This window comes from Nannospalax galili, unplaced genomic scaffold, assembly GCF_000622305.1.
Source record: "Nannospalax galili isolate Female #2095 unplaced genomic scaffold, S.galili_v1.0 scaffold1086, whole genome shotgun sequence".
Taxonomy (NCBI): domain Eukaryota; kingdom Metazoa; phylum Chordata; class Mammalia; order Rodentia; family Spalacidae; genus Nannospalax; species Nannospalax galili.
Genome location: NW_008354345.1, coordinates 1,635,107 through 1,662,855, shown reverse-complemented (window position 1 = coordinate 1,662,855; position 27,749 = coordinate 1,635,107). Strand labels below are relative to the sequence as shown.

The following is a 27,749-nucleotide window of genomic DNA, read 5'->3' as shown; positions in this document are numbered from 1 at the left end:
TTGCAGAGGACCAGGGTTTGATTCCCAGCACCCACATGGCAGCTGCGAACCATCCTTAAGTCAAGTTGCAGGGGAATCCAAAGCCCTCTTCTGACCTCCCAGACATTGCACGACACAGGTGCACTCACATACATGCAGGCAATACACTCATACACGTAAAATAAAAATAATAAATAAAATATAAAAAAGATAGATATATAAACTCATCCGAATTTAATAAGGCGACATAAAAAAATTGAGTCACAAATAGTCAAAGGACACAGCAATTACAGAAATAATTTACCTGTTTTATAGTAGAGGAATAGTTATGATTTTTATGATTTCAAAGATGTACAGAATTTTAAGTGATTTTTTGTGATTTGTCATAAAATATAATTTGATGGTGTTTAGATCCCCTCCCCCACCTGCACCTCCCCACTCACCAGACAGGTTTCTTTATGCAGCAGATGGTGATTTTCATAGGTAAGTTTTTTGTTTTTTTGTGGTTTTTTTTCTTATTTGATCTCTCACTTTTTCTTTTTTAGAAAAAGCATTTCATTGCAGCTTTAACATACTCATTAACCGTTTCCAGAGCAAAGATACATCTCTTTCAAAAGTGGCTATAAAATTTTTAGGTTCGTTGTTGAATTAAGTTACATAATATTGAATTCAGTATAAGCCCTGTAAGACATTGTTTCTTACAGAAAGACTCATTGTTTTTGCTAATAACACTGAGATGTTTTCACATGCATCTCTAATCTCTATATATCCAATCATTACTAGTCACAGTCAGTTGTTTTCTGAGCTACTTGGCATCTGAGCATGATCTGTATGTATCTGATTATTACTAGTCATAATCGGTTGCACTTGGACCCTCGGCACCTGTGTGTGTCTATGAAGTCATTGGGTAGATTTCAATGGTAATGTTTATCACCTCTACTAAATAATATGATGTAAATTTTTATGCTTCCTCCTCAAATATAATTCATTTTTTAAATCTGTTGATTTGTGTGTGTGTATGTGTGTGTATATCACACAGAACATCCCAAACCATCCTATTCAACTGTAAACCCACTTCCCAGATGCACCCTTCCATAGCATCCCTCCCCCCACTAGAGCCCTTATATTCTGTTATCCCTGCTACTGTCCGCTGTGATGTTGTCACCCCCAGCCGTTCCCCAGTACTTGTCCATCTGGTGAATCTAGTCAGCCTATCTAGAGGTCTTTGTTTTAGGAGGGTCAGTTGTTCCTCATCTATCAGCAATCAGTTGTCAATATTCCTTTAGATAAGATTGGGGTCTGCTGTTCATTTTCCCAGTTCTATGCTGGGTTACAATCTGGGAGTCCCTTGGGTCACCCTGGCCAACAACCCAAAAGTTGTTTTAATATTGTATATCCATTAAAAAGGAATGTCTGTATACACTGGCATTACAGTGTATACAGTCCAATCTAGTGCTATCAAACAAGCACATGGGTGAATAAGATTTCTAGTGTAATGTCATTTATATAAAATATCCAAGATAAATAGACAGAGCCACCAAACTATGGGAAGAATCCTGTACAACCACTCTGTCTGTAGACTACTTTTCTATCTGTGTAACTCAACATTAATATAAAAATTAGTATTTTTTTTATCACTGTCACTGATATTTCTTGTAAGCTGAATACATTGTCTTTCAAATCGTCTCCTCCATAGCACATCCCTCCAACCTTGGAATCCTTGACACGCTCCACCCTGCTGTGCCTGTCTGCCATTGGCATGATCTCCTATGCCACACCCGTGTTCCTCGTTGCTCTCGTGCCCCTGGGAGTCGCCTTCTACTTTATCCAGAAATACTTCCGAGTTGCCTCTAAGTACGTAAAGTGGCGTCCTCATTTCTGAAAGCCTGTAGATTTGATTTACTAAAAACTGTATTTGCTGTGGTATATTTTTTTCAAACTAAGTTGGATAATTTAGAAATGCAACTAGCTCATAGCCCACCAAAGACTTATGTTTCGGTTGGAAATCTATTATAATTCTTTCTATAATTGGTTGTCTGGTCCTTTCTAGCCCTGCACATATGTTAACATGTCCTTAGCTTGTCAATAATTTGTCTATTGACTTCTTTTTCTGTAGCCTTTGCCAGGCCTTTCTTTCTTTGGTTTTCCTGCTGAATGTAACAGTGACATAAATCAAACATAGTCATAAAAAGTAAGCAATTTAGAACCATTATATTCCAAAGTAGGAAAAGGGTTAAAAATAATAAAACCCTTTAAATACAGGGTCTGGAATATTAGAAGATGTGAAAAAAATTGAAGAGGTAAATCACTGATGACCATGAAGTAAGATAATTTTGAATTCCTGACAGGAGTGCCATCATTTTAAGAGACCTGAAAATTTTGGTTTGCATCATTTTCCAAACACTTGACAACCCAGACAAATAAATAAAGATAGCCGTGAACTTTAGATTTTTCTATTACAATAGGATTTATGGTTTCCTATGAAGTTGAAAGATTAATGAACTATAGTATCAGCCACTTTACTCTCCAGTCTAAGTTTGGAGCTCTCCCGTGTGTAGAACTGTGCTTTGACATTGCAAGGACCTGTTTATTTCAACACTCAGTAAACATGCATTATACTGCTATAACTGTATAAAGCCATGTAGATAACAAAAACCTGTTCTCAAAGAAACCCGTCTCTGTTAAGATGAAATATATGTAAAGTGTTTATAATGTGTGGATTAAGCAAGAGTGAAAGGCAGAAACTGAGTTTAGTTAGAAAACTGAAAACATTTCAGATGATGGAGAAGATGAAGGCAGGTCCGGGCAGAGGAGAAGAAAAGGGACGGGCTTCGGGGGGTCCTCTGAACACATGTAGCTTGCATAATTTTAAAGATTTTTCTCCTGGAGTTCAGTTAGTGTCATTCACATGTTGAAAATATGTATTAATTTGTTTTTTTATCCTTCCTTCTTCCTCCCTTCCTTCCTTCCTTCCTTCCTTCCTTCCATCCTTCCCTCCCTCCTTCTGCCTTTCCTCTCTCTGTGTCCTTCACCTCTCTCCCTCCCTCCCTCCCTCCTTCCCTCCTTTCTTCCCTCCTTCCTTCCTGTAGCAAATTCAGACCAAAAGGAAGAACCTGACATCACGTTCAGGTTCTTGTTTCTTCTTTTTGTCTGATGCTGTGAGCAAAGAGGCCTGACTTCTCTCGTGGCTGTTGTCTGTTCTGCGGTCAGCCTTGACTGTCAGTGCTCACACTGTCCTCAGACATTTGTATCTTACTGCAAACACATAACTCATTTGAGCCTACTTTTGCCATTTATCGAGATAAACTGGGTGCAAAGCTTAGGCAAATATTCCCATTCCACTACAAGTGTAAATGGTGAGTGTTGTTCATAAAGACCAGCCCACGTGATCTGTTCACATTAATAGCGACTTTAATAGAGCTGATGGTTATTTTTAAGGGATTAATGTTGATAACAGATTTAGCAACTGTTCTAGTCTGGCTATTCTCATTTGAAGTCAGGGAGATGAACTCATATATAAAATCTCACAGGCACAAGGGTTCTTTTGGATGTCTCTGGGGCTCACCCACAGGGAAAAGCTCAAGCCCTACAGCAGACTATTTTTGTATACATCAAAGGGAACTGAAGTGGGGAAAGAACATGACGTTTGGACCTCTGAAGTCCCAGGTCTAATGGGTGTTTGGTTGCTTGTGTATTTCTTACAAGCGCACAAGATCAAAAATGACAGCCCTGTAAACAAAGACTGTTCCTGTTGGATGTTCTTTTCAGCACTGACCTCAATGTAGTGACCATCTGTGGCTGGCTTCAGCTGCACCAACAGCCATGTGTTTTATGTTTAAAAAACAAGAGACTTCACATTCCTTCAACTTACCCCATCTCCCCTCTGTCTTCCCCTCCTGACGTTTGTCATTTGTGAAATGAGCAAGTCCATCTCAACCCCCAAGACCTCAAGAAGGGGCAGAAAAGAACAGGAAAATGAGAAATTCTTTCAAACAATTGGTTCAGCTCTTAGCCCGTCTTCTAGAAATACAAGCTTCTATGGCTTAAAAAAAGATGCTGAACCGGGTGTGGTGGTGCAGGCCACTTGTCCTAGCTCTAGCAAGGCTGAGGTAGGAGCATCATTTCAAGTTTGAGGCTAGCCTGGGCTATAGAGTGAGATCCTGTTCTTAAGTAAATTTTTAAAAATTTGAAGTCATGAGTCCACATCTTTGTGATAAGGGTCAGATTAAGGTATTTCTACTTACTGAATAGTTTATGAAGATATGTACACATGTGTATGCATATACAAATATAGACATACAGTTCTTTAGGGGAAGCAGTCAACAGAAGTTCCATGAAGGGATGGATTCAATTCACTGTGGCCAGGATTTATGCAAACGATCAAATCTCTTCCTCTGAATCTCTTCCTCTCTGTCCCCCAACGCTGCTAAATAGCACTGTTGTACTTTTATCCTAAGTTTGCTCTTCTTGAAACAGCCAAATTATGTTTGACCTTAAGCAGAGCTGGTTCATCCCTGTAGCTTACAAGGCCACTTCTAGCCAACTCACCATCAGCATGCCGTCCTTTTAAATTACTTAGCATCTTAGTGATGGACTCTTTCACGGACTATCCAACAATCCCTCCCCTCTCAACCACCCTTTCTCTGTTCCTTATATTTTTGGCTAGGCACAGCTCTGGTCATTTCGCTTTTGCTCTTCAGTGACACCTTTCTCAGTCTGTTATGAGCCCGCTACAGTCCAGTGCCGCACTTATAAGGCCGTATCCTTGAGCTGGCCACAAGCCTGTCGCCCCAGCACTTGGCAGGTAGAAGCAGGAAATCAGTTCAAGGTCATCCTTGGCTACATAGTGAGTTCAAGGCCTGCTTGGGTCTCAAAAAAATAAAATCCCCCCCAGGATAATAACAATAACAAGACCATATCGTTTACAGAATTATCTCCCACTTTCACGCCCATTCCAATCAAGGTTATTTCATTATATTTTGTCGTGGTAACTTCTTTACTCTAGCACTCAATTAACAAAAACTTCAGCAACTTATAGTATGAGGAAGGAAAAGATGGATGTGTGAGGATTACAGGGTCCAGGAGACAGGTAACATGTCTACAAAACAGTCTTATGTCATAGCTAAAGTTCACTGCTACAGGACACAGCATGAGCAGTTAACGTACACCTTGGAGATAGGTGGTTTTCTATTTGTACAGGTAACACTTAGACCAAACTTTTAGCATGATGAGGACTTCAGTGAAATAGGCAGAGCTGAGTGGTGGCCTCCGAACCTGGAGGCAAGTCACCCATATTTTTGCCTTTCGCTCTGTCCTAGGGACCTCCAAGAACTTGATGACAGCACCCAACTCCCTCTGCTTTGCCACTTTTCAGAAACAGCTGAAGGACTCACCACCATCCGGGCCTTTAGGTAAGTAAACACCTTTGGATTGCTGATAGGGGAATTGCACCATCCATGAATGTTTATCAACAAATAATAAATAACTGCCATTTTGGAGGCCTACTGTGTCCCTGGCAGGGAACAATGAAACAGGAATAACAATCTGTGAATATAAGTTATTATAGTTGATTGTCTGAAATTGCAAAACATATTTTATTTATTATTTTTATTTTATCTGCATGAGTGTATCGCCTGCATGTGTGTAAGCACACCCATGTTGTGTAGTACCTGAGGAGGTCAGAAGGGGGCATCAGATCCCCCTGGGACTGGAGTTACTGGAACTGGATGGTTGTTAACTACCATGTAGGTGCTTAACCATGTGGGTGAAAAGCAAACCCAGGTTCTGCAAGAACAGCCAGTGCTCTTAACTGCTGAGCCATCTCGCCAGCCCCACATCATCTGAAGTTTTACGAAGACCAAAGAATGAAGAATGTGGTAGAGAGAATTAGCTGTTTGGTTTAGACGAGGTTTTCAAATTCCTAAGCTTGTTTTCTCATCTGTGAAACTGGAAATCAGTCTTGCTTATTGTAGCCACTCACTATAATATGTGTAAAGAATTAACCACAGCAGCTGTTACAGTTCTCAATAACAACTTAAGATAAATTTATGAATAATGATAATACTAATCCTAACAAGAATACCATTACACAAAGTTATTTTAGAATTTAATCCAAACAGGCATGGTGGTGCTTGCCTCCAATCACAGCACTCGGGGTGTAGGCAATTAGGAGATCAAGGACAGCCTGGGCTACTATGTAGCAATTTCAAGTCCAGTGGAAACTATAAGAAATCCCTATCTCAAAAAATTTTAAAAAACAAGGGGCTATAAAGATGGCTCAGTGATTAAGAGCACTGACTGCTCTTTCAGATGATCCAGATTTAACTTCAAGCACCCACATGGTGGCTAACAACTGTTTGGAACTTCAGTGCCAGGGGCTCTGACGACCCTCTTCTGGTCTATGTGGCTCTGCACACACATGGTGCAGTTACATACAAGCAGGCAAAATCATACACAAAAATTAAATAAATAACCCCCCCAAAATTAAAAAACCAACAAAATGAACAAAAAAACTTAACCCATGTTTTTCAGTATCTATAAACAGTAATAAACCAGGCTTCTGGTAAAGAATTAGCTTACCCCTCAAGAAATTCCTGACCCCCACTTTCCCATCCAGGTTAGATCATGACACTGACCTTAATGGGTATTTCCTTTGATCTAGAAAAATGACATTTTGAAACATTGTATCTTTCTTCAACTCTATTGCATATATGTATTGACTTCAATAAGAGATTTCTCTAACCCAAGAAGTTTATTTTAAGAATGTAAAATTGGGTCACAGAGTAGACTATTAAGACACAATTTTCCACAGCATTATTTCTCACAGGATTTCTACCTAAAGTTATGCAAGTTTCACTATACAACATCTGTGTGTCGAGCCCCCGTTTGTTTTCTGATTATGTGGTGTAATGCCTTTTATTGAGGATGTCAACATTACTTATCAGTACTGAATATAGATATTGACATGTGTATTCTAATAGCAGTCAGCGGGTGCCATTAATAAATATACCATACTAAAAATTACCGTTGTTGCCAAGCAAGTCCTTCCCAATTAGCTTATGCAAGAAATGTGTATTTGAATAAGGAACATATACCCAGCACTGTTCTTAATGTAGATGAATAAAGATTAAATACTCATGGCCATTTTTTTCCACCCCAACTGCACATGGGATCCTTCACTTTACCTGCCATGTGGTCCTGTTCACTTCCTTTGGGGTATTTGTATGTTTTAAAATGTTTTATTTATTAATTTTATTTTATGTGTATGAGTATATTGCCTGCATGTATATAACTACACCTGTGTTATGTAATGCCCATGGAGGTCAGAGGAGGCCATCAGATCCCCTGGAACTGGAGTTATGGATGGTTGGTGCCTGCCATGTGGGTGCTGGGAGCCAAACCCGGTCCTCTGCAGGTGCAACCAGTGATCTTAACTGCTGAGCCATTGCTCCAGTCCCTGTATGAGTGTTTTAAATTATCTGTTTTGTAAAAAAATTATCTGCACGTTAATTATCCGTTTGAACTTGACTATAAGGCCTACAAGAACAAGGTTTTGATGCTGTCACTGTTATTTTGGAAATGCATATGATAGTTAAGTTGATAATGCGCCAGCATAGGGTCTGTCCTAAGGCGTTCACCACACAGTAGGAGACAGAGTCTAAGAAAGAAAATATGACACTACAGGAACATGTCTGGAGATGTAACCACAAGAAACAGCCATGACAGAGGGTAGGCCTGGCACCTTGCTTCAAAAGGAGATGCTTAACTGAGCAATGAACCTTTGAAAGAATAGTTGGGCTAGAAGACAAAGGATCAGAGAGCTGGTAAGAAGCGGGAAAAAGCACAACAAGGTCTATTTTATGCAAAAATCAAGTCTAGCATTGAATGAACACAGACTAAATAAAAAGACGATGGTTATCACAACAGACCTTGAAAACACAGAAAGCACTACATAAAGGATACTGGGTAATTTTCTTTAAGGAACTTATTCTTTCTATGTTGTGGAATCACTGAAGAGTTTAATGAGAAGTTGGAACCATTGTATTCATTCGAATAGCTCTGATATATCAGGATGAATCAGGTGTGTGAGGTGAAAGGCAAGGAAATGCAGGATGCCGCGACCGTGTTTGAGCCGTGTGGGCTCTAAGAAGCATCTCTATCGTGGACCTTAATTCAGTCTTGTCCTCCTCTTCCCAAGACATCAGAGGTGTAACAAGGGCAAATGCCATCTCATGGGAGGGAGGGGCTTCATCTTCCCATCGCGTGAGAGGAATTCAGACTAGCTGAGAAACTCAACCATGTAAGAAGGGGTGAAAGCTCAGGATAGTGGTGAGAGTTAGTCTTTAATCACCTCAGTTTTTAACAATGAGGAATTACAACAGGAAGGTGCTGACTGGGAGCCAGACAAGGAGAGGACATTGGGGTTAACCGTGTGCGTTAAGAAGACATTGAAAGGGCCATAGGCACCATGAAGCCACTGATGCTCTTAGCAAGAACAGAAACGGTAAAGTTAAGGAGGGATGAGTCAGAATTCGGAAGGTTGAGGGTTAAGTAGAAATGGAAACACTGAGTTGCAAGGGGAGGCTTCTTCTAGAAGCTTTGCTGAGGCAGGAGAAGTGGGGAAGGGATTAAAAGGAACAGTTAACTGATTTTTCATCTTTTAAGATGAAAGTGTGCTAAATATTTGGGGTTTTTTCCTTCCTTCCTTCCTTCCTTCCTTCCTTCCTTCCTTCCTTCCTCTTTCTTTCTTTCTTTCTTTCTTTCTTTCTTTCTTTCTTTCTTTCTTTCTTTCTTTCTTTCTTTCTTTCTTTCTTTCTTTCTTTCTTTCTTTCTTTCTTTCTCTTTCTTTTTCTTTCTTTCTTTCTTTCTTTCTTTCTTTCTTTCTTTCTTTCTTTCTTTCTTTCTTTCTTTCTTTCTTTCTTTCCTTCTTTCTTCTTTCATGTCTTTGTAGCCCCAACTGACCTGACCTGGAACTCCCTATGTAGACCAGGCTGGTCCCGATCTCAAAGAATTCCATCTGTCTCTGTCTCCAGAGTGTGGGGATCAAAGGTGCATGCCACCACGCCTGAACTGAGCTAGATATTTTCTAAAGTCTGTTGAGAAGATGTGACCTACAGGCAGGATGGGGACCACTGATGGATCAGATTTCAACAGCAGATGGACAGGGATGTGGCCAAGCAGCCAAGTGGAGAGACTAGCTCTGCTTGAAAAGGATCTGGGTCTGTGTGCCTCTGTGAAGGCAAGGAGGGGGTGTGCAGGGATTCTGGAAGCTGGTTGAGGAGGGACAGGAATCTTTCCGTTCACCGATTCAGCATTTCAGAACCTTCATTTTCTCCCTGGAAGACAATATGGGCAACTCCTGAAAGCGCTGGGGCCAAGAACCAGGGAGAACATCTTGAAGGATTTGAAGAAGATTTAGAATGAGAGAAGAAATGGACCGCTGCTTTGGGTCCAGGAGTTTTATTTTCCTTCTTCACCAGACACACGAGTAGAATGTAACAGGACTCTTGTTAAGCTTACATTGAGGAAAATTCTAGGTAGCTGTGAGAAAGAACGGCGTCATACACGTCAGCTGTCAATGCTTGAATTATAGTCAGAGGAAGCAAAGACAGGACAACTTTATCTGGAAGTATCTTGCCTACGTCTAGATCCAGAATCAATATTAAATACTATAAATAATGACATTTTCCAATCAGAGCAAGAGTTTTTAAAAACATAGTGATAGCCAGGCTGTCACAGATAAGTTCCTAGAATTTTCAGGTTTGGTATTTGTAATCAAGAATGAAGTATGTTCTTTTCCGTCCATGTGTTCCTTTCTCACATTTACCCAGCATCCCCTGGGTCCGGAGCTCTTTTGGAAAGTTTGTGTTTACTGATTAGGCTGTGTTTCCTCCTCCGCACCCAGAGTTCACGGAATATTCACGTGGAGCAGTAAACCTCTCAAGTCATTTACTGTGAAAGTATCACAGCTAAATCAGACTAAGATGTCAGTGACCTTTGCCGTTGCTTTATATATTTTCTTCATCTGACAGAAAATGAAGGTCTAAGAATGTTCAGAAGATGAGCTGGATGTGGATGAAAAGATACAGACTGAGTGTGTCAAAGTTTCCATTAGGAAAACAGAAGGTTTCTTGCCAAATAGAGACACAGAGAAAGAACGTTCACTGCATTCTCACCCTCCCTCCTCCCTGCTGCTGCGGACGGTTGCCAGTTCCCTTACGAACTCTCAGAATATATCAGAAACTATCTTCTACTAAAGCAGGAGGAAGCCCTTCCCGGACAGAGCACATTGTCAGAATCAAGGATTTGATGGTCATCTATTCTACCTTCCTCTCTGTTGCTGAGATAAACACTGTGACTAAAAGTTCTTTGGGTAGAAAAGGCTTTATCTGGCTCGCAGGTTATAGTCCATCATCAAGGGAATCCAAGGCGGAAACTCAAGGCGGGAACCTGGAGGCAGGAAATGAAGCAGAGACCAGGGAGGAGCTCTGCTTACTGGCTGCTCAGTTACCTTTCATATACAGCTCAGGCCCTCCTGCCCAGGGGAGGCACCACTTACAGTGGGCTGGGCCCTCCTACATGAATTAGCAACAGAAAAACGTCCTGACAGACATGCCCACAGGCCAATCTGATGGAGGAAATTCCTCAACTGAGGTTTCCTCTTCCCAGATTTGTCAAATTGACAACCAAAGTGAACCATCACGCCATCTCAAGCATGGCTCACGGGCTTTGGTCCGACAGGACTGCCTTGCGGGGTGTTTACATCATCATGCCCGATAGGGTGATCCCCAGAAGATGCTGGGCTTTCTCACTCCTGTGTTTTCACTCATGTTATTTGGGTACCTACAACGCCTTGCTCATCTGAGAAACCCAGCTTTGTCCCCTAAATCTGTATCTAGACCATCTTCTCTGTGCTCCGGGAAACCTAGCTTAGTCCTTCCCCTCTCCAACCTCCACCTGGATTTCTGCCATTCAGATCCTCCAGTCCATGTAAATCTGCTTCATGTTCATAAGGTCAATATAAGTAGGTCCTGTGCTATATCATCCTTACTGGTTAGTACTGTGTCTCTCTTTGCCAAGACCGTGGACTCCTCCAGGTCTTGTTCACTGTATATCACAAATCTAGCGCAGTGTTTCCCCTGCAGTGTAGAGTCAAGGCTGGCTACATGCAAAGCTACCTGAGCAAGCACAGAACGAGCCTTACACAAACATTTGCAACCCACTCCTCTGTTGCTATAAACCTCACAGCCTCATAAGCCTCTCTACCTTTTATTATTCATTATAGTCACCCCTCAAAAGGTCATCTGGAGGGTGCACATGTTCCTTAGACTGCTTAGTCCCGGGCCACAGTGCTGCCATTCCACACAGCTCCCCCTGGGCATTGCATTTAGGTCAAGGCCACAAAACTCAAAATGGAGTAATGATTTGGCTCTGACTGCTGTATTCTCTGATTGTTGTAGATCAGATGCTGCTGTCTGACACAATTATCTATCTGGTTTGGCACACTGGAAGGATCAAACAGGCTGGAGAGATCTTTATATTGGCCTATATGGACTATGATGATGAGCCAAAAAACTCCACCCAGGACCTCTTCATCCTTTGATGCGAGTCATGAGTTATTTTAAAGTTTTGCAATTTTACTGGATAATTTTCTAGAACTGCAGTGCTCTTTTAGTGAGGAAGAATCACTAGCAAGTTGTCAGATGAAATTTGGTGTTTCCTTGACAAAAGAATAACCTGTAGATGTGGCGTCAGACGTGCTTGTGGCCCCAGGAGCTGGTATCTTCCTTTCAACAAAAATCCTCCAGCATTCCAGCACTCTGTTGCTTCTGTTGGTCAAGGAAAAATTGTGAAAAAAATTATTTTTGTTATTCAGTAAACATTTTTTCAACATGTATCGCTGTGAAATACCTCACATGTTCAAATAGATAAGGCACATTTTCCATCGTGTGTATTCCTTGTACATGTCACAGCCAGGGGAGGGGAATACTCTCAAGCACAAGACACACTTGTGTGAAAGGCTGTTCACAGTTTTGCGTGTAAAACAGTTACATAAAGTTTGACTGGATTATGTTGAAGATCAAGATTAAGCTTCCGTGGATGAGCATCCAAACTATGTATTTCCATTTGTGAACTAACTCTCCTTACAAATAATTCAGACTGTTGGTATGTATAGATCTGATCTAGCTTAAACAGTTGCCATCTGAAAGTCTCTCCTCTACTTCTTAGCACCCCACTGTTCTTTGGTTCTGGAAAGGGCCAGTCAAAACAGATTTTCTAAAAAAAAAATTATTTTTATTTTGTGTGTATGAGTATATTGTCTGCATGTAGGTAGGTGTACCCACATCGTGCAATGCCCACAGAGGTCAGAAAATGGCATTGGATCCGCTGGAACTGGAGTTATGGTCAGTCGTGAGCCACCATGTGGGTTCTGGAAATCGAACCTGTGTCCTCTGCAAGAGAAGCCAGTGCTCTTAACCACTGAGTCATCTCTCCAGTCCCCAAAACAGAAATTTTAAAAGGTTATATTGCCAAGCATGGTGGCACATGCCTTTAATTCCAGCACTTTGGAAGCAGAGGCAGGCATATATCTATGTGTTTGAGGCCAGCTTGGCCTACATAGTAAATTCTAGACCAGTTAGTGCTACAGTGAAACCCTGTTTCAGTACACACACACACACACACACACACACACACACACACACGTATGCACAGTGAGACCCTGTTTCAATACACACACATGCACACACACTCACACACATGCACACACATTCACACACACGCATAAACATAGATATATGTTATAAATGCATGGTTTCTTGTCTCCCCTGGTTTTCATGTAGCTCAACTCTGTGTCATTTGACAAAGTAAAATAAATACCATCAAAAGAAGATAGAATACATTGCATCTCTGTACAATTTATAGTGTTTTTTGTAGGGCCCTTGCAACATAGGTCAGGCCTTGTTTTCATACCCTAATAATTTTATAGAATTACGAAGTAATGTTTAATAAAGATTAGTCATGGGAACGCTTCTCTTCTTAGTAAGCGTGTGAAAACGACCAAATACTTGGCCTCCCGGGTTCTATCTGGAACAGCAGACAGCCATGGCTGCTGTTTATTCTGAATTAGAAATCCACTTACAAGTCACCCCGTCCCATCCGTGTGTCACTCTGCGGTGCTGTGACTGGCTTTTATTGGCTCTCCTGTTGGGTGGCTAACGTCATAATATTCTTTTTTCTGCAGGCATGAAACCAGATTCAAGCAACGTATGCTGGAGCTCACAGACACGAACAACATTGCTTACTTGTTCCTCTCTGCTGCCAATAGATGGCTGGAGGTCAGGACGGTACGTTCATTTCTTGATTTCAAAATGGAAAGCAAACAGAGAAGTAGCCTGAGGCACAGAGGCAGACACTTGTGAAAATTAGCCTTCCCCTTGAGAGTCAGTACTGGTCCCCCCATTTTCTAGACTTAAAATAGCTCGGTTTGTTTGTGTTACAGATGAAATTTATCATGCTGTTTTAGCTAATAGCAAGACAAATAGGCCAAAAAGCAAAAATCATTCTGTGTTCATTATAGTCTCTGGACTACCTAAGTTAATGGAATGGTAAATATTTATATAACATCTATTTTTTTAATAGCAAATTTGAAAAGTGACCACATGCACTCCCTCCCTTCACTGAGCCAGACAAGCTGGGAAGAGAGAGTGATTTCCTCTGTTTGAAGCTAGTGGAGGGTTGTAGTAACACAAAATGTCAACAACGAAGTCATCGGTTACTGTCTCTGTCCTGCTTGACATACGAGAATAAGCACCAGCTTTGGCGCTGTGTGGACTTCACTTGTCAGATCCGTTTCTTTCAGTCCAAGCTCCTCAATTGTAAAATAGGACTAAGAGTATGCACCTCTTGGATGTGTCCAGAAAATAGCAAGGAAGATAGTGTTATTGTCCTAGAAGGCTGTCCGGGGTAATAAACTACCCTGACATAAAGCAACTTAGCTGATAAAGGGATTTATTTCAGTTTACAATCCCAGCCCATCATTGTGGGGAACTTCAAACAGCTAGTCATATCCACAGTCAAGAACAGAGATGAACGCATTCGTGCTCACCCACCTGTTTGCCTGACCTCAGCTAGATTCTACACTCTTACAGGGTTCAGGACCCCCTGCCTAAGAAGCGATGCTTCCCATAATAGGCTGGGTCTTCCCACATCAATTAACTTAAGACAACCTCCCATCAGCCAACCCAGTGTAGACAATCTCTCATTGACACTGAAACTCTTTCCGCATGATTCTCAGACGTGTCGAGTTGACAGTTAAATCTAACCATCATGTGTGCTGGTTGGCAAATGCATATAAAATGTCTTTTGAATGGATGAATGAATCACATGAATGGAAATGTAAACTACCCTGGTAAGTGAGTCATAAGCCAATCAGCTGGACTGTGAAATGGAAGAAAGCTGAGACAGAAGATCTAGAAGAGAAGGAACGTCGTTTACCCCCTCAGGTAGGGGAGATGTGAAGATTCAACTCTGGGTGTAACAATGTAATTTTTCCACATAGTATGCATGAGTCCAGTGCTCTTGGAAGAACTTTATTCTGGCTGATTTTATTCTCTTACCAGATGCGTGCTTTCTTTTAAATCTCAGCAACCAGAGAAGGCAGAAAATAAAGAAAATTTAATAGGGCTAAAATGAATGTGTCCAGGTTCAAGGGTGATCTCAAAATGGATGGATGTGGATTGACATGGGATCTTGGACAACCTGTGGTTTTTAGTTACCATGATTTCTTACTACTTGACAGAGACCCTTTACCACTGTATTAGTGATTATATAAGAACTTACCGAGCAACATAACACAATTATGTCATACAAATTTTTGAAAACATATTGGCTGTTGAAAATAACAAATGAATAAAACCTCCTTCTGGGTGGTTGTGGGGATTGGAAAGTTACAGGACAGAGTTACTTAGGAATTACAGACAACTGAAAGGTAAGTAAATTGTTGTATAGGATTTATAACAAAATGCAATCAGTATTTCTAGACTCCATCCAGGCCATCATTCCTTGCTTTAAGCTTCTGTTTCTTTGCACTTTTTAAAATTTGTATTTTTCTCTAAGGAAAAAACTTTGTATCTGAAACAGTGGAATTGATTAACCAGCTTGATGACTGGATGTTTAGAACCATAAGGCAACACGATAGCAGTTATCCACATGTCTGGTTTTCCTTAACCAGGAAATCAGCCGTGACTTTTAGGAGTCCAAGTACGTTTGCCTTGGACTTGAAATATCTGACTGTGACCTCTGCCCTTTCGCACTTCCGACTGACAGGTTCACGGACAAGTGTGGAACAAGAATCTTTACGCAAACCATATGTTCGATTCTTGGAGCCAAAGGCAAAATATTAGAGCCTAAGGCTGCCAAGAAAGGAAAGAGCTGGACAAATTAGAAAGAAACAGCAGCCAAGCTCAAAGTGGTGTAGTCTGACCCAGCATTTTAACCCTGCACTAAAAGAAATCAAATCTATGAACCTAAAAGAATACCTGTCCTAACCAAAGAAGACTAAAGAAGATACTGAGCACTCAGTAGGGGCAGGCAGCTTTTCTTGAAGCCTATTGGGGAGGGGGTCACAAGCCAATTTAGGGATTCAGAGCCTTAAAGCAAATGTGAGAGAGCTTAAAGCTTGATTCTAGGGCATCCTGTGGCCCTCTGTCCTCTCTTTTTCACTTCTTTCTCAAATATATATATATTTTTTATATATGCATATACTTTAGTTTTAGAGGGAAATTTATTATAGATTTATATGTAGGAGTTTGAGTGACAGCAAGCAAGTGAGAGTGAGAGCAAGAACAAGAGCGAGAGTGGAACGAGAGTGAGAGTGAGAGAGAGAGGAAGAGAAAGAGACTGTTTGAATTAGGCATGGCAGTCAGCTATATGTAGACATTCAGCTAAATGGCAAAGAGGGGAGGGGGACTTAACCCAAAGTACCGGAAAAAGTATGGGCTCCAGTCAGCATCCAGATGTCACTGCTGCTGACAAAATCCCAAAGAGGGGGCTGGAGAGATGGTCCCATGGTTAAGAGCACTGACTGCTCTTGCAGAGGACCCAGGTTCAAATCCCAGCACCTACATGGCAGCTAATAACCATCTGTAACTCCAGCTCCAGGGGATCTGACCCCCTCTTCTGATGTCCACAGGCATTGCGCAACATGGGTGCACTTAAATACATGCAGGCAATACCCTCATACACATACAATAAAAATAATAAAAATTTAAAAAAAGAAAAGAGAGGGAATTCAGAGAAAGTATAGTTTATTGAATTGAAGAATGTCTCTGAGTCTGAACGTAACATGTGCACACACAGGTTTTATTTAGGAACCCTTGGCACTTTCTTCTTTTTCCATTCATGTTTAGAACTGAGACAATCCCCAGGCTGGGGACACGGATCAGTGGATAAAATGTTGCTTGTTATGCAAGTGTGAGGAACAGAATTTGGAGTCCTAGAACCTGAACAGGTGTGGCTCACCTGTAATTCCAGCACTGTAGGGGCAGAGACAGAGGATCTCTTCGGCAAGGGGACTAGAGGAATTGGTGAGTTCTGGGTTCAGTGAGGGACCCTGCCTCTGTAAATAGGCATACATGCACACAAACACACATTATTCTCTTTCCTTGGTTTTATAACTTTCCCTAAGAAGATCTTCATCTGGTCTGCCATATTCATTTCATATTTGTTTTGAGTTGGGAATAAATAATAAAGCCCCTAACACACATCAAAAAAGGATGCGTCTAAAGGATGAAATGACTTGGCTGGTAGACCAGTAGAGGAGCTGCGGCCACCCGGGTTGCTCTGGCAGCCGAGGGGACTGTTTTCCCCAGTGCCCAGTGAAGCAGCCGATTCTGTGTGTCACCAGGGCCCAGCCTTTGAATGTGGCTTACGTTCCTTGGTTCCGTACATGGTTTTCCCTTCATCCCTCTGTGTTAAATAATTCCAGCTCTTCGGCATTGGTGTTTTCATTTGCAAAAATTGTGTAACTCTGTCTAAAGGCTGACTTTCCAAAGCTTCGTCTTGCTATGTGATGAAAGGATAAAAGAAAACTCACACCAAGGAGCCAAAAAGACAGTTCAATCAACACACCATGCTAAAGTGAAGATAGTCTTGAGTCTTTTGGGCAAACTTGCACACAAAACTATTTGATGAAACAGCTCAGAGCTCAAACTTTCTCTTTTTCCAGCTCCCCAGTAGACAGGCATGCAATCAGTCACCTTGTAGATTGAGTCCCTACTAGAATCTCCCCTGTACCCAAGTGTAGAGAAGAGAAATATTCACAGGACTGCTTGGAGGAAATAGATCTGTTTACAAGTCTTTCTTACAAAGAATTGTGATTTTCATTACAGCCCCAAAGTATAGATAGATACCATTAGCTCATTGGAAATCTGACCAGAGGCATCTCTTCTTATTCTCTTCTGGGTGCATTGCATTTAGAAGATCAGCAGAAATTATAATTTAGGGTTGGTGGAAAAAGATAGCTCAGTTGGTGAAGAGCTTGCCTTACAAATACAAGAACCTGAGTTGGATCCCCCAGAACCCACATAAAAAACAGGGCATGCTGGTGTGTGCTTGGAATCCCAGTGTTGAAGGTGAGGACAGGCAGATCCCTGGGGCTCATTGGCCAGTGAGCCTGGCTTACTTGAGTTCTAGCTCAGCAAGAGCCCCTGTCTCAAAAAGTAGGGTAGACAGTACCTGAGGAATACGTATTCCCAGATTGTACACACACACACACACACACACACACACACACACACACACACACACACACATGGGCCTGAACCTAACACAATTAGAATTTAGTGCTATACAAATATATTGGTGTGGTTGGGTCTCCTATGAGAAAGGAAAGCTGTGTACTTAGGGTTATTTCCTGAACGGAGTCTCCCCTTCCAAGGTGCCATTGTGAGAGATGTTTGTTACCAGCTAGACTGGTTAGGATGCATTAGGCCTTAGCAGTAATGTGCTATTTTTGTTCTCTGTGAATTTGTGGTCCTCCCTGTGAATTGTTCCGACCACCTACTTCTGTTTTCTTAATTTATTACCTTTAAGCCATCTTTCTAGCCACGTATTTGGAGAGAAATGGAATGAAGCTAAAAATCACAGGATCACTTTATAACCCATTATGCCTATTCAGTTTAACATGTAGGATGTGGACCATCTGGAACTCATGTGAACTTGTGTATTACCTGTCAATTTCATGTTTCTATGTTGCATTTGTATTTGAAGAGAAATAATTGGAACTTAGTGATTTTTGCTATAAAACACCTTAGTAAATATTTTGCACAAAGAGCTTTGTCCCTTGTGTAGGTCAAGTTAAAATGTTAATCAAACACTGCTGAAATGTTTCTAATTCCTTAGAAAATACATTATTTTATTTTACTTACACAGAGTGTTATTGTTGTTATTGTTTGGGTCAGCTGGCCTGGAACTCACTATGTAGACCAGGTTAGCTTCGAACTCACAGAAATCAACTTGCCTGTGTCTCTCCAGTACTAGGATTAAAGGTCTGTGCTCCATGCTCAGCCTTTATTTGTCTCTTTTAAGTTTTCTTACAGGTTTATATATTATGTTGAGCATATGCTCCCCATACCCAGTCTCCCTCCCTTTTCTCCACCCCCCAACTAGCCCCTTTTGTTCCCTAGATAATTCCACTTCCATTTTTAATCTAATACATACATATATACATAAATACATATGTACATACATGATTTTATGTGACTACATAAAATCTAAGAACCACAAATAAGAGAAGACATGTGATATTTGTCTTTCTGAGACTAGTCATTTAACATGACTGTCCCTAGTTTTATCCCTCTTCCTGCTGACGGTATAACTTTATTCTTCTCTATGAGGGAAAATAATTCCATTGATGAAATGCATTTTTTGAGCAGAGGTATGAACCCAGAAGTTAGCTGGAAGGTATCTCCTTAGCATAACCAAAAGACTCTATGACTAACACTTTCTCAAAGGAAGTATAAAGGAATATTTCTGTGATAAAATAACTTTATTACAAGTCTCAAGTTGTAGGTGCAGCGACTTTCAAGCCTTTATATCTGTTTAAGCTTTAGGAGACTGTATATTTGGGTAATGGTTTCATCTCCTGAACTTTTGTTATAAGATAGACATCAAAAAGCAGTGCAAGGCTGGTTAGAAGGCTCGGGGAGGAAGGGTACTTATTCGTTGCCAAGACTGATGACCTGAATTCAAGTCCTGAGATCCCAATATAGTGGAAGGAGAAAATTGCTTTTGTGTAACTTGTCCTCCAACCTCTACATGTGTGCTGTGGCATGCACACCTTCTCTTGCACACTCTTGCACACAACACACTAAATAAATGAATAGAAACATATGAAGATAAAACCACAGGGTCTCTTTATAACTCATTAAGCCAGTTCAGTTTAACAGGATGTGGATCATGTGGAACACACATTTAATCCCAGCACTTGGGAGGCAGAGGCAGGCAGATCTCTGTGAGATTGAGGTCAGCTGAGGCTACAGGGAGACCCTGTCTCAAAAATAGTAGCAGTAGTAATAGTAGTAGCAATAATCATCATCATCATCGAGACAAAAGAAAAAGCAATGCTTCCCTTTTGTTGAAGTCTTTATAACAGCTGCCTCGAGCATCATCTTTACATATGAATTTAGGCCTATGCTAATTCCTGGACTAATAGTTAATAGTGTCAAATGATCATACTGAAAACTTAAGTCATTTTGAAAACATTATCCATAAGAAAAGGGCCCAGAAGCTGCACACGGGAAGAACTCCTGGCTTGGCCCTCTCCCGCACTCTCTTCATATCCCTGGCTGTCCCTTATGCCACAATATGACTATCTACGTGTCACCAGAAACTAGCTTTGTAATGCAGTAAAGACTGGTCAGAATTGTCATCCAGTTCAATATACCATTTAGTTCTACACCATGTATGAACCCGGGGGATGAATATAGACTATGAAGAGTCCTATAGTGAGATGAATGTGTTTGAGAAGGAGACAGAGATAGAGACAAGACAGAGACAGCAGCACGGAGTCAGAGAGTAACGGTTTACATTTCCTTCTGTTAATTCTCATTTATTTAGAACAAGCGCCTGTTTTGTTGTTCTGGCCTTGTTCTGGTCTAGTCTTGCTGTAACTGCTCTTGGTAAAGGATGCCACAACACAGCATTTTGCATACCTCCATTGAAATAAAAGTAATAACAATTTAGAACTGAATAGTAGAGTCTGTGGCTTGGTTAAGAGTGCTGTTTGGGTTTCAAAAACAAAGGACTCCTAACACTTCTGACAAAGTTATGTGCCTCATATCACAGTTCAAAGAGAGGGATAAAAAGATCCTAGAATTTAATGTTTAACATCCAATGCCAGAAAGCTGCGGAGTGAGACTGGAAGAGGATGCTACTGGTGTGCATTGTTGTAACACCATGCCACATTCAACCCTTAAACTCTTGAATGAGTTCAGCGGGGAGTTAAATTATTCCCAGAAATCCTAAAAGCAAAGTCAGCCGACACTCTCATTCACAGGCTCTTTGGCTCACAGAGAAGCTAAGTGGATGCTATATGAGGAGTGGGTTCAGATAGTATTTATTCCATAAGGAATAACTGACTTTACTGTGTGTCCAGCATCAACCCTCTTGCTTGTGATAATGGTAAACAGCCACAGAGACCCTGCCCTTTGGAACTTTGTTTCTACTGAGAGTGGATAGACCATAGCATTTGAATAAACAGGCAGGTAGATTCATCTCAGGTATTCCTGTTCTTTGAAGAAAACCAGACAGGACAGTATGACAGGGAACATCTTCAGGGCTGAGGCCAGGGACCAAGAATAAAAGGCGTCTCCCAGGAGGTGATGTCTGACTTGACCCTTAAGTGATGAGAGGAGGCAGGGGTCAGAGACCTATATACAAATAGAAGGAGCTCACCAGTTCCAATGGGATATGTCTTCAGATAATTGTAAAAGACCCATGTCTGAAGTTTCCCTCCTTCTACGACAAGTGACAGACCAGCATGGTAAGACAGACCAATCTGCCAGAAAGCTGTGGAGTGAGATTGGAAGAGGATGTTAGGAAACGAACAATGTCCCCTGTCTCTTCTTGATACTATAAGGCTGGCCTTTATGAATTTTTTAAGTTTTGCAGAAGAGTTTAGCATTGAGTCCTGGAAAAAGCCAGATTCACCCCAATTAATGAATACTTGTAACTTATGAACAAATAGAGCCTTAATCCTCATCTGCATCATCTATAGATCTAGAGTCCCACACTGTCAACACACAGTTGGCAAACTTGCTCAACTCTAGATCCCAACATATTTAATCAGAGGCTGATTTCTGCAAGGATGTTGCTATAGCACACAGGGGAGCTATGGCAACCATGATGTAAGGACATGAGAAATCTAAGCGAAGAAATAATTCTTTGTCTAGCAACATGATACCATGGATATGGAAATGGGGGGAGGGACTGTCTTTGATCCTACTTCAGGTTGGACATTTCCCTTCTCCCCTGGGAGAGCACAGTACCACTTTTTAGTCCGTTTGTAATATTTCAAGCTTTCCTTACACCACACCTGAAGCATTCTTCCTCTAAAACTCAACCGGACACTTGTGGAATGGTGCGTTTTCATTTAGTGATCACATCTCTCTGAGTTGATTGACAGCTTTGGTTTAACAGTCTGCAGAGCTTTAAATCTTTTAGCTTGTATTTCTTCCTTTCCAGGACTACTTAGGTGCCTGCATTGTCCTCACAGCATCTATCACATCCATTAGTGGATCTTCCAATTCGGGTCTGGTGGGCCTGGGTCTCCTGTATGCCCTTACGGTACGTATGGATGAAAATTTCTTTCTTTCCGTGCAGTGTTGGAGAAGATTTTCGTAGTAATTATCATTTCTCTTTCATGATATTAGAGAAGTCTACAAATTATAACAAGATTGCATCTTACAAATAACAGTGGATTTCTGCCTAAAACTAACATTTTAGAACAGATTACATTCATTTCTCTCTTTTTAAAAGAGATTTTTTTTTCTTTTTATTTATATGTATGTGTGTGTGTGCGTGTGTGTGTGTGTGTGCATGTGTTTGTGCATGGGTAAGTGCACATGAGTGCAGGTGCCCACAGAGGCTGAAAGGGGATGTCAGATCCCCTGAAGTTGGAGTTATAGGTGGTTGTGAACCACCCAACATGGATACTGGGAGCTGAACTCTGTCCTGTGCAGGAGCAGCATATGCTCTTTCCCGTTGAGCCATCTCTCCAGTTCTTTTTTTTCCTTTTCCGTATGTATATTCATGCGGGGGGTAGGGTTGTGTTTGTGTGTATATGTGTGGCATATGCCTGTGTATGTGTGCATGTTCACATGTATGTGTACATGTACTTGTGCATGTAGATGCTTATGCATGTGTGTACATGTGTATATAGAGGCCAGAGGTTGACATTGGGTTCCCTCCTCCACCGCTTTCCACCTTATTTTTTGAGACAGGGTCTCTCACTGAACCCAGAACTTGCCAATTTGGCTAGACTGGCTGGCCAGAGTGCCCCAAGGAGTCTCCTGTCTCTGCCTCTCCAGTGCTGGGGTTGCAGACCTTTATGTGGGTGCTGGGGATCAGGCCTTCATGCTACACAGCAAGTGATTTACTGACTGAGCCATCTCTCTAGCCCCTTAAATTCCTTCCTGACATTGTAAGACAAGTTCTAGAACCTTCTCAAAGATCACAAGCACACTATTCCCAAGGTGGTTTGAGACCCCTGTCTAGTGCTGTTCTTAACCCCATTTGGGCACTAAAATGAGCAAGTGTAAATATAAATGTGATTCCTGAACCCATGAGTGGATGTAGCTATCCACTGTGTATGGAAATCAGAGGACAGTTTACAACACAGAGCCATGGGAGACCCTTGAAGAGGGACAACCTTCTTGACTGATATGTCTCATGATTCTCCCTGGTTTCTGACAACCTGAAGCACTTCAGAATTTTATCACCTGGTGGACACTGTCTAAGACCTTCTATCCCCAAATGTTCAGTGACCATGAGAATTGCTTATTTTAACTTTTAATCTGTCCATTTTTGCCACCTGGTACAGATAACCAATTATTTGAATTGGGTTGTAAGGAACTTGGCTGACCTGGAGGTCCAGATGGGTGCAGTGAAGAAAGTGAACAGTTTCTTGACCATGGAGTCGGAGAATTATGAAGGCACTATGGGTATGTGAGCAGGGCTTCCTCGGGCACCTTGCGTGTGCTTTGCTACTTGGGTATCCAGAGAGCCCCTTCCCATCTGCATTTCTTCTTTTCTTTCTTTCTCTCTTTGTTTTATTTAGCTATTCTTTATTTTATTTTTGGATTTTTGATTTGTGAGACATGTTATCTCTATGTAGCTCAGCCTTGAACTCAACACTCTCCTACCTCAGCGTCCTGAGTGTTACAGTATATGAGTGCACAGCCACACCCACTCGTCCCTAGATATTGCTTGAAATTAGCACCTGAAAATATGAACTCATTTAAGCCTGAAAAGTCTTGGACATAACCAGACTCCAAGTAGACATTGTTTAATAATATTTAGAAAGGATTGTGTACATATTAGAACCTTGTTACACTGTATTCCTTTAAGATCTTATTAACTTAGATGTCAAGAAACTTGGTCTGTAAAATGCTAAACAAGATTCTCAACTCTAATACAACAAAATTGTCATAAAATCCAATGGCAGAGACAGTATAACCTTTACTGAATGCATATCTCAAATTTGCAATGGACTTCTTTGCCTCAATCTTTCCATAGCCTTCTTGCTGTGAGAGGGCAAAGGATAGTCTATGGTTGGAGCCACTAGAACCTTCTTTAGTGACTCAGTTTCTTATCTGCCCACACACTTTTCCCTGGATCCACTAACATGGTAAGTTTTTCTCATCTTTGTTCTTGTCTTACACATATTTAAAACCAATTCCTAAGTGACCTAAAGTGCTGCCTCTACTTTGAGCCCTTCCAAATGACCTAGGTCTCCACCATCTATAATCCCAGAGTACCTTGCGTCTACCTTTGCATGTGACTGTCTACTTAGAACTACAAGTGCTGATGTACTGCTTCTAGGGGACACAGCAAGCCATATCTTTCATCTTCATATGACCTATGACTCTCCCATTTTAAGCACTGGGATGTTTAGGATCAGCTGACTGGACACTTAATTCAGAAATGAACTATCTTTACTTAGATTGAGTGGCATAGAAGGTTGGGATGCTGAGTCTTCATGATAATGAGTAATGCACACATCACACACAGAATTAAAGTTCTAACACAAAAAAGTCAAAAGATAGGAGAGGGAACAGTTAGAAGAAGAGAGAATTCAGGAGTGGAAGGGAAATGGGGGCAGAAATGATCATGGTACATTGTATACGTGCATGAAATTGTCAAAAAATTAATTAAAAGACAAAAATGACTTAAATAACTTAAAATTCTTAATGAACATTGTTTACTCTAAGTGTGATTTAAATTGGAAAGAGAAACTACCACAGTTTGATTCAATAGTCCATGAAGTTTAGGGAAGATTTTGTGTGTGTGTATGCCTCTGTGTTAAAATTACTCCTGAAAATTACATGTGCACATTTAAGAATGTGTAAGTTTGTTTCTTCCTCTGTCTCTGACGTGTCCTGTATTTACTCTCCCACCAATCCCTGCAGATCCCTCTCAAGTCCCAGAGCACTGGCCACAGGAAGGGGAGATTAAGATCCATGATCTGTGTGTCAGATACGAAAATAACCTGAAGCCTGTTCTGAAACACGTCAAGGCTTACATCAAACCTGGGCAGAAGGTGTGCGATTTGGTTTGTTTTCCCCATAAAAGTTCTGATGGGCCCCAGTCACCATGTAAGCTCTATGGACAGCCGAGCTTAGCATATATATATCTACACTAGGTTTGCATGATGTTCTTCATATTTTGTACAATTATCTGCATAAAAGAGAAGTGGGTGGAGAGATAGTTCAGTGGCTAAGAATGCTTTCTGCTCTTGCAGAGGACCAGAGCTCAGTTCCCAGCATCCATGTTGGGTGACGCACAGTTGCCTTTAACCGTAGCTCCAAAGGAGCTGATACCCTTTTCTGGCCCCCTCAGATACCAACTCACAAAGAGAGAGACACACAGACACACACACACACACACACACACACACACACACACACACACAAATTAAAATAAAATAAATCTTAGCCAGGTATGGTGGCACACACCTTTAATCCTAGCAGTCAGGAGGCAGGGGCAGGTGCATATCTGTGAGATTGAGGCCAGCCTAGTCTACATAGAGAGTTCCAGGTCAATTGGGGCTACAGGGAGACCCTGTATCAAAAACAACCCCCAAATTTTTTAATCTTTTTTACAAAGAGAGAAGAAAAGATGAAGATGGGGACCGAGCACGATACGTGGTCTTTAGGCTGTATTGCCCTTTCTTAGTCTCTCATGAAAATTTTAAAAGTCAACACCAGGCATGTTGTTTATAATTCCCAGCTTTTGGCCCAGAGCCTTAGCAGACATTTCCTCGGTAACCTTTGCCCTCATTCTAGATCTGCTCTGTAAATGATTTCTTTTAGTTCCTGTAAAAAGAGCAAGTCTGTAGAAAAAAATAAATTGACTTCTACTTTTTCTTCCAAACCCATTGCTTCTAACCTAAAACTAGATCATTATTTAAAGGACCGACGATAACTTAGTGCTGGAACGAGACCGTGAAAACCAACACAACCACACAGAAATAAAATTTAGATGCTGATCATTGAGGGTTTGGTGAGGACTTCGTGTTTTATTTTAATAATAATTCATGAAATCTAAGAAGAAAGATTGTAATGCAATTATTCGAACAGATCTCTACTTTTAGCATCATACCTTATCTAAGTGAAAAAAATACCTTGATCTGTTTTGTCTTTTGTCTGAGTCCCCTTCCCTGAATGACAGTTGATTTTTTAGGTGGGCATCTGCGGGCGCACCGGCAGTGGAAAGTCATCCCTGTCTCTGGCTTTCTTCAGGATGGTTGACATATTTGATGGTGAGTCATTAACCAAATTAGTGAGGTGGTGTTTCCTTTTCCAAAATAAGTTGTAGGGTCCACTTGGTGGTGCTTAGGCAGGTAATGGATCTGGGGGTGGGGGAGCAGTGTCTTGGTACCCCAGTTCCGTGGGATACTGGGCAGATAAGGGGTGGGGCTGGTGTCAGGAGCCAGGATGCCCTCTGTGGGGTTGTCTTGCCAAGGGGCACAGACACTGCTCCTGCATCTCTCCAAATGTAAAAATTTGCCATCCACCGGCAGAACTCAGACAAAGCTGGCAGTAAACCGAGCATGCAGACTTAGGAAGTTGCTCTGAAAAAGAATGGTTCTACGGTACTGGATGCTTTCATCAAGATTAAGAATGGAATGGATTCCACTTTGACCTTCCAAAGAGCATGTAGAGAAGGGATCTGTGACTTCTGCACCCTGAACGTCAATGAAGGCAATGCCCAGGCCTGCACTCAAAGATTAACTCAGACCTCAGCAAAGTCTCAAAAATCTACCTTCATTCACATATGTATGTAATCGAGGATCTAGTTCCTGATTTGATTAACTTCTATGCACAGTACCAGTCCATCAAATCCTACTTGAAGAAGAAGGATGAGTCCCAGCAAGACAGTCAGCAGTAGCTGCAGTCCATCGCTGACTGGGAGAAAGCTGGACGGGCTGTATTGGTAGAAGGGGACGAGTACCTGGGGCCTGTGGCGCTCATGCAGGACTAGCGCTTGGTGGTGACTCCAGAGACTGCACAGAGGAACATCTGGCCAGGCTGTGGGACTCCTTCTCTGCCTACTGATGCCACAGCATCATGAACTACACACAGACATGCCCCAAGAGTCTGGACCCAGGGAAGGCAATTGCAGAAATCAAGATGATGGCATCCTACCAGAAGACAGCACCTGGATAATCCTCCGTGCTGAACATGGCTGTTCGGCTCTAACTTGATCCCTGTAGACACCTGATTCTCCATGAAACAGCATGTGTGAGAACACTTTAGAAATCAGCAAAAGGGATTCTACCTTATTAACAGCAGCAACAAAAAAAAAATTAAAGGTGGCTGGAGAGATGGCTCAGCGGTTAAGAACACTGGCTGCTCTTCCAGAGGACCCAAGTTTGGTTCCCAGTGCCCACATGATGGATAACAACCATCTGTAATTCCAGTTCCAGGAAATCAGCCACCCCCTTCTGGTCTCTGTGGGCATTGCATACATGTGGTACACTTACATGTATACAGGCAAAGCACTCATACACATAAAATATAAAAATTAATTTTTTTAAGTTATAGGGGCTGGCAAGGTGGCTCTGGATAAAAGCGCTTGTCACTAAGCCTGACAACCTGTGTTTAATGCTCAGGACCCACATGATAGAAGGAGAAAAACCAACTCCCACAAGTTACCCCTTGCTTCTACATGTGCACTGTGGCATGGGCATACATGCACTCACACACATGCACACACAAATAAATAAATAATAAGATGTTTTTTTAAATTATAAAGCAACATTAATTTACCTAGTTTTTAAAAATAAATAGTAAATATTTACCAGGAATTTGTATTGTGAATGTAGGTCAAGGCAGACATCCCAAATAGAAACCTCAAAGAGAGCAAAAGAAAATAGAATTGGGAAAATAAAATGACAGCCCTAAATGCAGACCTAGAGATTGCTGCCCAAGAATTCTGATAAACTGACAGAACAAGGCCCCCCACAGTAGCAGTGGCAGATGTAGGTG

At 41.4% G+C, this 27,749-nt stretch overlaps 1 protein-coding gene across 1 annotated transcript in view; it reads left to right on the top strand.

The window, feature by feature from the left end:
* Abcc9 (ATP binding cassette subfamily C member 9) overlaps positions 1-27,749 on the top strand; it is a gene marked incomplete at its 5' end in the record, with an annotated part of 121,192 nt that overhangs the window by 74,583 nt on the left and 18,860 nt on the right. Inside the window, 7 exon segments of the mRNA XM_017802816.2 lie at positions 1,676-1,833; positions 5,298-5,390; positions 13,223-13,325; positions 21,724-21,825; positions 23,081-23,201; positions 24,669-24,799; positions 25,942-26,020. Coding sequence (XP_017658305.1) covers positions 1,676-1,833; positions 5,298-5,390; positions 13,223-13,325; positions 21,724-21,825; positions 23,081-23,201; positions 24,669-24,799; positions 25,942-26,020 — 787 coding nt within the window.